The sequence below is a fragment of the Oryctolagus cuniculus genome, chromosome 3, assembly GCF_051225735.1.
Source record: "Oryctolagus cuniculus isolate XC-2025 breed Fujian yellow rabbit chromosome 3, ASM5122573v1, whole genome shotgun sequence".
In the NCBI taxonomy this organism is placed as follows: Eukaryota; Metazoa; Chordata; class Mammalia; order Lagomorpha; family Leporidae; genus Oryctolagus; species Oryctolagus cuniculus.
In genome coordinates, this window is record NC_142869.1 from 81,809,918 (window position 1) to 81,824,094 (window position 14,177).

A 14,177-nucleotide genomic window follows, 5' to 3' on the forward strand; every position below is an offset into this window, starting at 1 on the left:
TATAACAATAATAAGTCTACCATTAAAATATGTTTCACTTTTTTTAAATGTCTACCTTTCATCGAAGTACATGTCCTTTTTTAAGGGGGCACCTTCTCCAAGTGGTTCCAGTGGGGAGCGCAGAGTCAGCACTTCTGCCTTTAGTGATGTCACACCATTTCCAGAGCTGTTTTGGTTACGGCAGAGTTGTTTTCTGTTTTTGTTTGGGTGACCTAGTCTTTGAATCATTTCCACTGGGACTTCCACATGCAGGCATTTGTAGGGGAGTTGGACAGGGTCTGTCTTTGTGTCTTGCCGTGACTGGCTCTTTGTAAGAGGGCTCCCTGGTACTGAGACCATATATTTTCAGGGCAGTCTATAACATAATAGCCCAGCCACTGTGAGTAATAATGTTTGCCCCAGCAATGACTCATAGATACTTTCCAAGTAAATCAAGGGAAAATGATTGGGGAATAGACTCAAAGCCTAAAGGGAAATGGTCTTCAAAACTCACTGGTAAGAAAAGGCAATACAGCAAAGCACCCCAGGAGAGGTCAGATCCTCTGCAAGGGCTGGTCAGCGCCTGCTAAATGAGAAGGGCAGAGAGGGAGCACTGGGGCGGGACAAGTGGCCTGGACGGTCCGAAAGGGTTAGCTACCTGCAGGGGGTTGGTCACTGGCGATTTGAAGCCACACAAACTGCAACCCCATGAAGCTGATTAAGCTGGGTTTCATTTTTCCCACATGTGAGCAAGAGTATTCAGTGTCTCGTGGAACTTGGGGCGGCGATTTGGAGACTGAAGACAAAGCAGAAGGGACCACATAGAGATTGAGCAGGGGCGTCCTGCGGGCCCGTGGGGGTGGTGATTGCCCAGGTTCAGAAGCTGCAAGGGATAAAGATGGCTCAGAGCCAGGGACTGATGGCACTCTGACAGGTCAAAGAGAAGGAAGTCCTAAGCCAGGGTGAGGGTTTTTTTTTTAAATGTACTAAGGTAACTTTTTTAGTTGACGCATGGAAGGCAGTTCATGAGAACCCAAAGGCTTCTGAATTTAAGGGCCATACACTAAAACTCAGATGATCTGAGATGCAGGGTACCTCTTCATGCAGAGAGGTGGCAAGGGCTGGCCCCCTTCTCACTTTGTTCTATGGATCTGTTCCTTAAAGACCTCTGTTCAGGCAGCTGTCCAACATGGGAAATTCCTACATCACCGGTCTGGAAAGTCATATTAAGTCTCCAGATTTTCTGCATCACTCAGCCATGAGTAGCAGCTCACGGCGTCCCTTCCTGCTCAGAGTAATCTTAGGAGCACAATCAGATCTGCTCCGTTGTTCACTAGGTGGGGAAGACAGAGAGATCCCGAATGTGTGAAACTGCAGAAGGTCCCTTCAGACTGGTTCCAGAAGAGAGATGTCCTCCCCTACTACCTCAGGATAACCTCCTTTCCACAGCTGAAATACTGTTGGGACAGCAAGAAAATGGACAAACCCAAGAGATGCTGCAGGGCAGGAAGTGGGTAAGCCCAAGGGTAGGTGTAGGGTGGACAAACCCAAGGGCCTAGGGAAGCAGATTGAAATTGGATTGCAGTGTTCAAGCTGTGGGTTAAACATTGCACTTGACATGAACTGTGCACTTGAACTTTTCCTTCTAGACCCCTCAATATAGAGCAGTACAGAGGCTGACTTCATGTGTGTAACTGCATTGGATGATCATCGTGGTGTAATTTATTAAATACCAGAAAGTCCTTCGTGAAAGCCAAAAATGCCACCTTAAAAAAGAATACTTCTTTGGTAATTGTTCTATTTCTGAGTGCTTTTTTACATGCAAAAGCCTCACCCAGACTTAACAGTTCACACTTTGTCATATTCGCTTAATAGTTCAAACCTTCATTCGGCTTTGTTCTCTGGGGAGAGCTGTCTAAAGCAGAAGGTAGCTAGATAGAAGGCAGGTGGAGGTGATCAGAAGGGTTCTGAAAGCCAAGTGGAAAGGCCTCAGGAGACTTTGTAGTGGTACCTCCAGTGGACACTGTTCAGATAGCCAGATCGAGCTGTCCAAATAGCCCCAGGTTTTACACTTCAAACTTAACGGCTTTCTAGGGATTGGCCACAGGCATCTGACAAGCCATTTGAATAGCAGAAGCCAGAAAACCAGTCACTGCAACTTCCTTTCCCAGAATCCTCACATTCCATCCATCACCTAATTCTGTCCTTTCTTTCCCCTTGAAGTCTCACTCTATTGACTGCAGTCTAAGCAGTCCCTCTGCATCACCATTGCATTGACGCCAATGCCTTCAGTCCCTGCTCTGGTCACAGCAATAGTCTGCAAACTGTTTCTCAGGTCCACTCTTGTACCACTCATGCACCATCTCATCCCGCCTAAAAGAGAACTCCTCCAGGCAAAGCTTGGTGATGAGTCTTCATTTGTACCATCACCTAAAATAGCACAGTAGGTACCCAATAAATGTTTCTGTTGAATGACTCACCATTCTGATTCATCTTCTATGCCACTGGTTGTGTCTCCTCTTCTTCTAAAAGCTCTCTTTTATCTAAAGAATCATAGACAAATTTTTGAGTAAGATGCAAGTCCTTCATAAAATGGCTCTGAATCACCTCTTTACAACTCCATACCCTGCTATCACTAAAATCTTTCATATAGCCAAGCCATCATCACCCCAGAGCTGATTCTTTTCATCATGTCTGAGCTTTGATGGCATTCTCTATAAAGAAGGTCCCTGCTCCACTATCCACAACACAGTGATGAGTACAGGCATCCATCCCTGTCTTGACCACTAGTGTGCTCCCATTCTTCCAAATGATAGGTCCCTAATACCTACTTGTTGAATAAAAATGTGGAAGGGAATGTTGAATTCTCTGATTGTCTAGAGTAACTTGACCTTTTCTATCCCTAGCTTTACTTTATTGTGCTTATAACTCTTATATCAAAATATGTTGTGGCATTAAGTTACAACTATTTCTTTACATTTTAGTAAAGGAATAGAAGAAGAACATGAGTTCCTTGAAGGCAAGCCTATGATGTAAATATCTTCCTGCAGGATTCCAGACATGTCACGTGAGGCTTTCAATGACTGCTTATTTTAAATTTCACCTCCTACTTCAAAACACTTGTCAACAATTTATAGCAGTTCATTTTCTTCTTACTAGGTTGTAAATGAATATATGTAAATAAAGCTAGACCTACAGTGGATATCATTCTTGCTTAGTTTGGTATGAAATTATTAAGACAAAATGGATTTGTAAAAAAAAAATATCTAGAGTTCATGTTCTTGATTTAGTTAGTCTCCTCTGCCTCACTCTGATTCCTTCCAGCTCTGGTCTGTTTGACCAGCCTGGAAAATGGGCAAGTATATATGTGTGCACCCATACTTCCCAGTCAGAGAGTCTGATGACACCAAGGAGTCCTGTCTACTCCCATCTCCCATCAGATGGGGGCCCAGTCAATTGTCTTATTTTTTTTTAAGATTTATTTATTTATTTGAAAGTCAGTTACACAGAGAGAAGGAGAGGCAGAGAGAGACAGAGGACTTGCATCGCCTGGTTCACTCCGCAGTTGGCCACAACCGCCGGAGCTGTGCCAATCTGAAGTCGGGAGCCAGGAGCTTCCTCTGGGTCTCCCATGTGGGTGCAGGGGCCCAAAGACTTGGGCCGCCTTCTACTGTTTCCCAGGCCATAGCTGAGAGCCAAATCAAAAGTGGAGCAGCCACAACTCGAACCGGCATCCGTATGGGATACCGGCACTGCAGGTGGCAGCTTTACCTGCTACGCCACAGTGCAGGCCCCATCAATTGTCTTAAAGTTTGACCCATTTTCCTGTTTTTCCTCATTTATTTTTAAGGAGTTATTTTAAGTGCAATTATAATATTTTCTTTGGGACTGATGGAACTCTTCCTTAAGGCAGGAAAATTCCCATGATACCAGTAAAAATAGTACGGTTTCATAGGACAGATATTTAGGCAGATAATTACCCCTCTCCCATTGCCTTACCGAGTGTCTCCCACTTAACTGGCACCCCAAATAAATGCTCATTGGTTGGATGAATGAATATTCCACATGAAGTTATGAAAGAAGTGTCTTAAGTTCAACAGTTAATCAAGGAACATTCTCCTCTCATGCCTTTCAAGAGTATGTGTTATTTCATTGGGCCAAAGGGTGGGTCTGAAATGATCTCTTAAAATGAACCAGGGAGGAGAAAGTAGAATCTATTGGCCATGGATTTTATCTTTTTATAAAATGGATAGCTATTAGCTTATAAGTTACTTCTAGTAAATCAATCCTTTTTGTCCCCCTGAACTTATAATTATAAAGGGAAATATAATAACATTTTCCTGCAAAGAGATTTAGTAATTCTGGCAGTACTTCATTAATCACTTAATCAGTGTTCAAGCAGAACTGATGTCCTTGACATATATAATCAATCTTGATTCCTCCCACATTTGATTTTATCTTTCATGAAATCCAACAACTATACACACTAAGGACTGGCAGCTTATTTTCACAGTATGGTCTTGTTAAAAACTACCTGTATGGGCATATAAGAACAATCAGAATATTAACACGTGCCTTGGATTGCCTCACAGTCCATTTAAAAACAGTTGTTTTCAATGAATTTATGAATATTATCAGTGCTTGTATCAAATTTTATTATAACTTAATGGGAAAATAGGCTCAGGTAATTTTTTAACATAATATAATTGGAGGTAGAATTTTTAAAAGATCTATGTATTTATTTGAAAGAGTTATAGAGAGAGAGGGAGAGGCAGTAGACAGAAAGAGACAGGCAGACTTCCCACAACATCTGGGGCTGGACCACGCCAAAGCCAGGAACCAGGAGCTTCATCTGGGTCTCCCAGGTGGACAGCAGGTGCCCACACACTTGGGCCATCTTTCACTGCTTTTCCCAGGCCATTAGCAGGAAGCTGTATTGGAAGAGGAGCAGCCAGAACTCAAACTGGCACGTATATGGGATGCCAGCATTGTGGGCAGTGGCTTAACCCACTATGCCACGATGCTAGCCTCAGCAAGTTTATCATTTTGAGCAAACCACAGCTACTTGTTTATGATACATTCTAGAGAACTTCTGCAACGCTACGGCATAATCGCAGCTGGCATGAAAATGTAACAGCATGGAATTGGAATTAATATCTTTGCTTTGGAAAGTTTTTATTTTTTATGATCATGAGTATGATCAATGAGTTCTGATTCTTTACCCTTTTTCTATTCATTCTTCCCACATTTAGTGGTGTGTCATTCCCACGTCTACTTCTTCACAAAACACCCATTCTCCTATCAGCACACTGCTTGTCAACATCATGTATTTTTCTCTTTCCTATAAAAGAGCAGCAGTATAGACGTCACAGGTGGGCAATGTGAAAGATCAACAGATAAAGACTCTTAGCTCATAATTGCACATGTGTTTGAACAACAAGACCGGATTTTGTGTTCTGGTTGTTTGGAAGGTATTTTTTCTCCCTAAAATGTGATAGCACGGTGTTTCAGGATTGTTTATAGCTAAAAGGTATGTACCTGCTGTGCGCTGCAGGAGTTAAAGTAACAATAAGCTTTTGTGCTAATAAAGGAAAAAGAGAACTTGTGGGGGAATGCTCATATTAGCACCAGATCTACAACTGCACGTCCAAGAATCAGGAAGCCTAAGAGATACTTGGAACAACCCATATTTAGTGGTATCTTCCTACTTCCCATGGTAATGTGGGGTGTGCATTGCATGAGTTATTTAATGGAATATCCTTAACATCCCTGAGAGATCAGTATCCATATTCTTCAGCTTTGCATTACTTTCACTAAAACACCTGAGGGGAGTTATTTAGGAAGGAAGAAGGTTTATTTCAGTTTACACTTTTAGTAGTTCCCAGTCCAGGATTGGGCAGCTCATGAAGAGGAAGGATCATATGGTGATCCAGGCAGCGGAGAGAAACTGAGCTGAACATACACACACATACACTTATACACACACACACACACACACACAGCCTCCTGGGAGAACTACCTTCTTAGCACAACACCCCAGTGAACTAAGCGAATAGGCCTACCTCCCAGACACCATAACTGGATCAACCCTCCAACCATTAATCCTTCAACCATTAACAATAATCCACTGGAGACCAAACCCCCAGTGCATTTGCTTTTGGGGGAACCATCAACATATTATCAAGACCATAATAGGATTATATATATCCCCAGTTCAAATTGGAAAAATAAGGCTCACCAAGATCAAGCCATCTCCCCAATTTTACACAGCTGGTCTGAAATCACTCTGCCTAGTTCCAGAGCTCTTAACAACTAGCCAGGGCTACTCACTGATCTCGGGTGCATAGGCTGAGACCCAGTCAGTAGGTTGCAGAGCTGGGTATATGTGAATGTATGTAGTAGATAGAAGCTGAACTGCAGAACCATTATAGTAAAATAATTATCCTTTAATGAAAAATTAATGGAACTCTGGGCTAGCCAGAAAGTAATTAGTGGATTACAACAGAAATTAAGGTTAACATTCTACCCAAGCATGAAAAGGTGAAAAAGAGAGTTGGCAAGAAGGTTAATTATCAGAGTCCATATCACATTGATGAGAGGTAGATTTGATTTTGAATGACTATTTCTAATAACCATACAGACATGGCCTTCATTAGGAAAACAAATTTCCTGATCTTAATGAAATAGCCTTAAAACCATTCATTTTCCCCCAACCACTCACCCAACTCCTTTCTCTTTTACTCTGATGTATGGTGATTAAAGAAATTTTCTGACAACTAATTCAATTCTTCAAATACATGGCTATAAGTAAGGTTATTGATTATTCAATGAGGTGTAACATTCATTAATACATTGACAGTCTTTTTAAACAGTGTCTTAAGTGATTCGGCCTGCTGTAAATCAGTTCTCTTCAGCCTAACTTTGAGAAAACCAAAAGAACCAAGATGAAGGACTGTTCCCTTGCACTGATACCTGAGGAGGCTCCTTCTGCACTGTCCCAAGTCTCTCAGAGGCCCCTGCTCTGCCCCTACTGCAATGGCACGACTTTCCCTATACCCCAGCCATTTTTTATTGTTTGTGTTTGAAAGTAAGATGGGAAAAAAGTAAGAGGTGGGGAGAATAAATGGGGGGAGGGGGGAGAAGCAGGGAGATGGCAAGGAGGGGAGGCAAAGGGGAATTCTCTTCTGCTGTTTCACTTCCCAAATGCCCACAGAAACCAAGAGCTGAGAACTCAATCCAGTCTCCCACGTGGGTGGCAGGAACCCATTTATTTGAGCCATCACTTGCTGCCTCCCAGGGTGCACACTAGCGGGAAGCTGGGGTTAGGAAAAGAGCTGGGACTCAAACCCAGGCATTTTGATGCAGGACTCAGGGATTCCAAACAGCATCTTACTCAATGCACCAGACATCCACCCCAGCCATTTTAAGGAAGCCTGATAATGGACCTTCAGAGTTTCCACAACCAGGCAGGGCCAGTGAGTTGTAGCACAGCTATCTGCAACCCTGGCATCTCCTAAAGGCACTGATTCATACCCCGGCTGCCCCACTTCTGATCTAGCTCCTTGCTAATGGCCTGGGAAAGCAGCAGAAGATGGCCCAAATGCTTGGGCCCCTGTACCCAAGTGGGAGACTCAGAGGTAACACCTGGTTCCTGGCGTCAGCCTGGCCCAGCACTGGCCTTTGGCAGCCATCTGGGGGAGTGAACCAACAGAGGAAAGATCAATCTTTCTCTCTGTGTCACTCTGACTCTCAAAATAAATAAATAAATCTTTAAAAATAAAAAAAATACACAAAAGTGAAACCTAAGAGGGGAGCCTCACCAGTGGGAGAACAAAAGAGCTCCAGGACCTTGCCACACAGCTGAGGCAATGACGGGCCCAAGCAGCAGCTGTGTTCAGTCAACCTCCTGCCAAGTGGTCAGTACCCTCTGTGCTTAGCTCACAGAAACAAGACGTGATCTCCATCTTCAAAACACCTGTGACGAAACAAGTTGGCAACTGGTGCGTAATCAGTGTCTTCCAGGCCCGCAGCTTGAGGTAAAGGCAGGAGCAGGTAGGGAACTAACATGAAGTCCCTGGTTCAGTCCCACCAGATTTTTCCACAGGAGCCTCCCCCAGGTCACCCCTCCTGGCTGCATGGGGAGAGCTCAGGGAGATTTCACAAAATGCCTTCTTTCTCCATGTTCCCATGGGACCGCTGGGTCCACTGCATGTCTGGAGCTGGGGTCTCAGCTGGTCCCAGCTGGTGCCTCGGGCATCCACCTGCCACTGCCAGTCCCGACCTACAGGGCTACTCATCCTATGAGTCTATCCCCAGTGACAAAGTGTGCCCATATTTCTACTCCCAATGGGTGCAGCACAGACAGCTGATGTGGAGAAGCCCAGTTCATTCACCAGCCTTGAATCCTCAGTGAGGATGCAAACTCAACTTTTGTCCCTTTGCTTTCCCACAGGAACTTGGTAGGAGAGATTTTCATTTCAGCAGCTCCTGATGCAGCTGCTATGTGTCTAACCCCCACGCATCTGTCTGAAGAAAACCACATCCCCAGCCACCCAGTGTCTTTCCTCTCCTATTGTTAACCAGCACTCACCATATCTGAGTAGACCAACCAGGAAGCCCTGGTTCCTGTATGGTTAAGGCGGTTATGTTTGTCCACTTCCTGTTGCTATCAATGAATACCACAGACTGGATAATATTTTCTTAAGATTTAGTTATTTACTTGAAAAGCAGAGTTACAGAGAGAAAGGGAGAGACAGATCTTCCTCCACTGGCTCACTCCTGGCTGGGCCAGGCCAAAGCTAGGAACCTAGAACTCTGACCCGGTTCTCTCCATGTGGGTAGCAGGGACCCAAGTTCTCAGGCCATGTTCTGCTGCCTTCCCAGGAGCAATAGCAGGGAGCTGGATTGAAGTGGAGCAACCAAGACACAAACTGGCCCTCATATGGGATGCTGGTGTTGTAGCACTGGCTTTTAACCCCACAATACTGGCCCCAGGCCTGGTAATTTCGAAAGAGCAGAGGTTCATTTAACATACGTCTCTGGAGGTCGGAAAGTCCAAGAGCATGGCACCAGCATCTGTTAAGGATCTCCTTGCTGGGGGAGGGTACTGCAGAGGGTATTCACGCGGTGGGAGGGCGTATTCCAGAGATGCAGCCAAACTGGCTGTTATAACAGATTCACTCTCGAGTTGATGTATTATATATACCCCTAATCACCTCTGAAAGGCTCCACCTAACCTCACCTGTTATTGTCTCATTTTGGGAATTAAATTTCACCATGAGTTTTTATGAGAACACTCAAGCCATAGCAAGGTCTAAGGTCAGAGGTCTCATTAGCTCTAGTAAGTCCTTTCGTGCTTTGCAACAAACTCCTCTGTTTTGTGCAAATAAAGTCCTTCGTGACCCAACCAATTGACTCCAGATCTGTCCAGAAACACTGGCAGCTGCAACACAGCAAAGCTTACACCCTGGGATCCTCATGACACTCATAACTGTAGGTGAAAATTTCACACCACCCCTTTTCTTTTTCTGTTGCAGAGAAAGGGATATTCATCATCCAGAGTGAGAGCCTTAAGTCATGCATCCAAGCAGGCAAATCTGTCCTGACCCTGGAGAGCTGCAAGCAACCAAACAAGAACATGCTGTGGAAATGGGTTTCAAACCAGCACCTCTTCAACATCGGAGGCAGCGGTTGCCTGGGCCTGAATTTATCCAATCCAGAGCAGCCCTTAGGCCTGTATGAATGTGACTCCACCCACGTTTCCTTGAGGTGGCACTGTAACAGAAAGATGATCACAGGTCCCCTGCAGCACACGGTCCAGGTGAAGCAGGACAACATCATCGTGGCCTCGGGGAAGCGTCTTCATAAGTGGATATCCTATATGTCAGATAGTGGAGACATTTGCCAGCATGTGCACAAAGGTAAAAATAATCTCAAAGTCCTCCTGGAGGGAGGGGTATATTGTCATTACATTTACCCATAAGAAGGATGTGTAAGCATTGTGTGGAAGAAGTACATAGAACATGAAGGAACTTCTGATGAATACATTTTAGTTGCTTCTTTGATCTTGGTGAAAGGATTCCTGGAGTCTTGGGATGAACGTGCTAAATTTCGCTAAACAGAGCATCTCAGGATGTAAAGGCACTGGAGGAGAGACATCCAATTAGTTTTGGGAATCAGTGGAAAAGAGGAGAGGGGAGAAAGGTGGGAGGAAACAAGGACGGTGGAAGAAAATGTTCTTTGTGGTGAAGACTTTTGTCTACACAGATATAATAACCTCCCTGCCACCACTTCTCTCATTGTTGAAACTCATCCCCACATATGGAGGACTGTCTGCAGGCCACTGCAGATGCCCCTGATGCCTGACTGGCATCCATGTGACAGTCATATCCCAAGGGACTTGAAGATGAAGGACACACTACTCTCAGGGGTTATTTGGTGTGTGCCAAGCATGATTTGTGGGGAAGCTCAGTTTGGGGGTAGGTGGGAAAGAAGGCTTTCATTTTCAATACCTCTGCTATTTTGGACACCTTTATGCAGAAAAAAAAAATACCAATAAAATTAAGTGACTTAGTTACATTCCATAACCTCAGACCTGTCCCCCAAGGTTTACTGTGCAACTTCTTTCACCCATTACCCATCCTCCGTCTCTTCCTCTTTTTCTCCACACACATTCTCATCACAAGAACTTTATACTTGCTGTTTCTCTGCCAGACAACTCTTTTCCAAAAGCTTGTACCTTTGCTTCTCCCAGTTCTTGTTCAGAGAGGTTTATGCTGACTGCCCTACCTAAAACAGTGCCCCTCTACCTGTACATGCACACACAGTTGCAAACACACAAGTACACACACACACTCACACACCCATTCTGTCTTCATGCCCTATTTTATTTGTCTTATACCCCTTACCACTACCTAAAATCATGTTTATATGTACTTTTGCTTTCTGTTTGTCCCCTCAGCATTAGAAGATCTACACAAAAAGTAGCTTCCGTTGGTTTGTCCACTACTTTATCCGCAGCTCTGGGCACCTTAAAAGCAGCACAAATATTTGCTGAATGAGTAAATGAATAAACACCTATGTTGAAGTTTAGATGCTGTGTGTGTGTATGGCTGCATTATTGGGGGTGAATGGAAGATATTTTAAAAGATAATCTCCATTAAATTTTTCTTCTTATACATTCACAAAAACGTATGCTATTGTAGCAGTGTGCTGTAGTAAATGCGCAAGTAAATGAATATGTAAAATAAAACCACCACCACTTTCTCTGAGTGTAGCACCTGGCCTACCACTCAGCCCAGCCCTCTACAGAGGGATGTGCCTGCTCCCAGGGATTTTCAGTCCATAAAAGATACATTAACTCTCTGGCATTTTCCAAAGATGAAGCTGACGTCATGCTTACCTGACTTTGCACACTTCTTTCTCCTAGATCTGTATACACGCAAAGGGAATGCCCACGGGACGCCGTGTATGTTTCCCTTCCAGTACAACCATCAGTGGCATCACGAATGTACCCGGGAAGGCCGGCAGGATGACTCACTGTGGTGCGCCACGACCAGCCGATATGAGAGAGATGAGAAGTGGGGATTCTGCCCAGATCCCAGTAAGAATAAATACAGTCTTCTCTGTTTTCACGAATGAATCAAGGACGATTAGAAGTTATCTGTATCCAAAAAAACAGCACCAGGATTGATAAACTGAAATCTAGATAAGCACTCTGATTCCATTAATCCAGATTTTGATTTGGGGTTTGTTTTGGCCTTGAAAAGACAATTCTGATGTATATTCCTATTTACTTTATGTTCAGTAGATGTTAATTAGCTATTCTTCATTAAGCTCAGTGCATAAGGATGCTTTAACTGGAGACAAATTATAATGCTGTGTGATCTCATTAATCCTGGCTTCCCGGCAGGATATGTCAGATCAAATCTTAGTGCATGTAAAGCCCAGTTACCCTTCCAATCCACCACCCTCCTTTCTCCACACCCAGACTGCGTGTCTAACCCATTGTCAAGTCCTGCATCAGCTGGCCCTTAAGGGTCTAAAATCTCAGTTGCCCTTATTATCTTTCCACAATGGATTCTCATCTTGACACACTTTTCTCACTATTCACTTTCTAGATCTAACCTCAAAATCTTTTCTTAACTTGATTTTCAAGGTTTTGTGATAACTCTGGTGTTCTTTTTTTTGTTGTTGCAGTTACTGCTCCATTCACTTTATTTTCCTGTAGGTCTTCCAATTGTTCCAAAGTATTGGGGAATATTTCTATATACCCTCTACTGTCTATATTCAGTTTTCTTTACCTTGTTTCTGGTGAGTCAGAGATATAGCTTCTACAATTTCTTCATCTTCCATACCTACCTCCCCTCCACATATATGATAAAATGCAGCAAACAAATTTGAAATGAAAGCAAATTGAAGAGATCAATTCCAAACAATCAGATTTATAAAATTATCTGAAAATTTGACTTCTAATCTAAAAATCATTATGTCTTAGTAAAATATGTCTGTCTTGAAATCAGAAAAACCAAGAAGAGAATCCTACCACCTCCCAATAATGAGATTCAGAACACTCCCTCCATTTCTCTGAATCACAGCTTCCTATGTCATCAAATGGAAATCAGAGCAGAACTACGTGTGGGTTCAATTAGATGATGCACAGAATACATCTATCTTGATACTGATTTATGGTAAACGTTCACAAGGTTGAGCCATTGCTCATCATTGTCTTCATCCCCAATTTGTCTTTTGAACACACACTTTTGAATCAATGATCCCTCTTCTTCAGGGAACAAGCACAAAGCTAGACATAGTGGTGAATAAAAAGAGTTTTAGGACTTAGGATCCTCCCTGCAAAGAACTTGGCATATAGATAGAAGACAGGGCAGACAGATTTATTCTGTGCCAGAAACTGTAGACTGTATTTTGTAGGATACTGCAGAATCACCTAGGAGATGGCACAAAATGCACATCCCAGCCACATATTTCCCAGAGATGCAGTGCGTATGGTATGTGGGACTCAAACATCTGCATTTTTGACAAGGACCCCTGTGACTAGTGATGCAAATTATTCTTCATTAGGCAATTTGTAACATGCAGGTAACTCCAAATAACATAAATCTACATATATGGTTGAAAGTTAGCTTTGAACAGTCAATGTGGCATTGTCTATTAACAATCCTAGTGGAAATCTTGGTGTGCTGGTAGTAACCTTTTAGCTGCTAGATCATTTAGGGGGATGGTACAGGGAAGTCTGGGGCAGCAGGGGGCACTCTAAGAGTTCAGGACTGTGACTAGTCACCAGTTAGCATGAAAGCATTTCAGTATTTTATAATTATCAAATCACCAACCTTCTCTACCTGAATGTGATAGGTCTTGGCGTATGTCCATGTGATCCCCCACAATCCTTGGACTCCTGACCAGGTCTTGTTTTATTTGCATCATCTCTGTGCGTTTCCATCTCCAATGATGACATCATTAAAAGTAAATGAATGAACCAATGCTAATAAAATTCACAGTGTTTTATGTGACTCTAATAATAATAAAGCTTTTTTTTAGAAAGCTGCATCATTCTCTTTAAGGTTCTGAGAAGAGCCTTGTCCCCATCCTCTGTCATTTGTAGCCAATTACGGATTTCCCCAGTGGAAGCCTGGATTTGGTGGTGCTCTGGACTGTACACTCCCTAGACTATCTATTTGTTCAGCTTCCTGGGCTTGTCAGCCTGCCAGATCCCAACTCTCCTGACCTTTACCGTAGCCAGCAGAAAGCATGTTTATTTGTACAGAGGTAAATTACAGTTCCAGTTTTCTGCCTTTCTTGTTACTTTTGGTTCCCAGTGGCCAACATAACTCAAAATGATGTGTCAGAGACTGAGCACGATGAGAGTTTTTTCCTTGGGGGTCAATGAGTGGATAGGACAGAAAAGAGTGAGGAATGAAGTTAAGGTTTGTACTGTGTATCTCTTACATGGAAATTTTTGTAATATCACCATGTAAAATCATGCTGTTTTAAAAAAATGTTAGCAAATCAACAAAATTGAACTTTAGTACTAATAAACAGAAACATACTAGCAGTGAAGGATGTCATATGACATCTCCAGGAATAAAGATGACATATTTGGGTTTGCATAAGACAATTCTGAGCCAGACCAAGTCTCTCTTGTTTGTTGGAGACTCACACTTTGAGATAATGCTAAGATA

General features: G+C 43.2%; 1 protein-coding gene across 4 annotated transcripts in view; it reads left to right on the forward strand.

Moving 5' to 3' along the window:
* The window catches only part of PLA2R1 (phospholipase A2 receptor 1), a 127,531-nt gene that overhangs the window by 9,573 nt on the left and 103,781 nt on the right, over positions 1–14,177 (forward strand). For all 4 annotated transcript variants that reach the window (XR_016230703.1, XR_011387005.2, XM_051847968.3 and 1 more), the window contains 2 exon segments: positions 9,516–9,899; positions 11,408–11,581. Coding sequence is in view for 2 of the 4 variants with exons in the window: in XM_051847968.3 (XP_051703928.3) it covers positions 9,516–9,899; positions 11,408–11,581 (558 nt within the window). In the remaining 2 variants the exon portion in view is untranslated.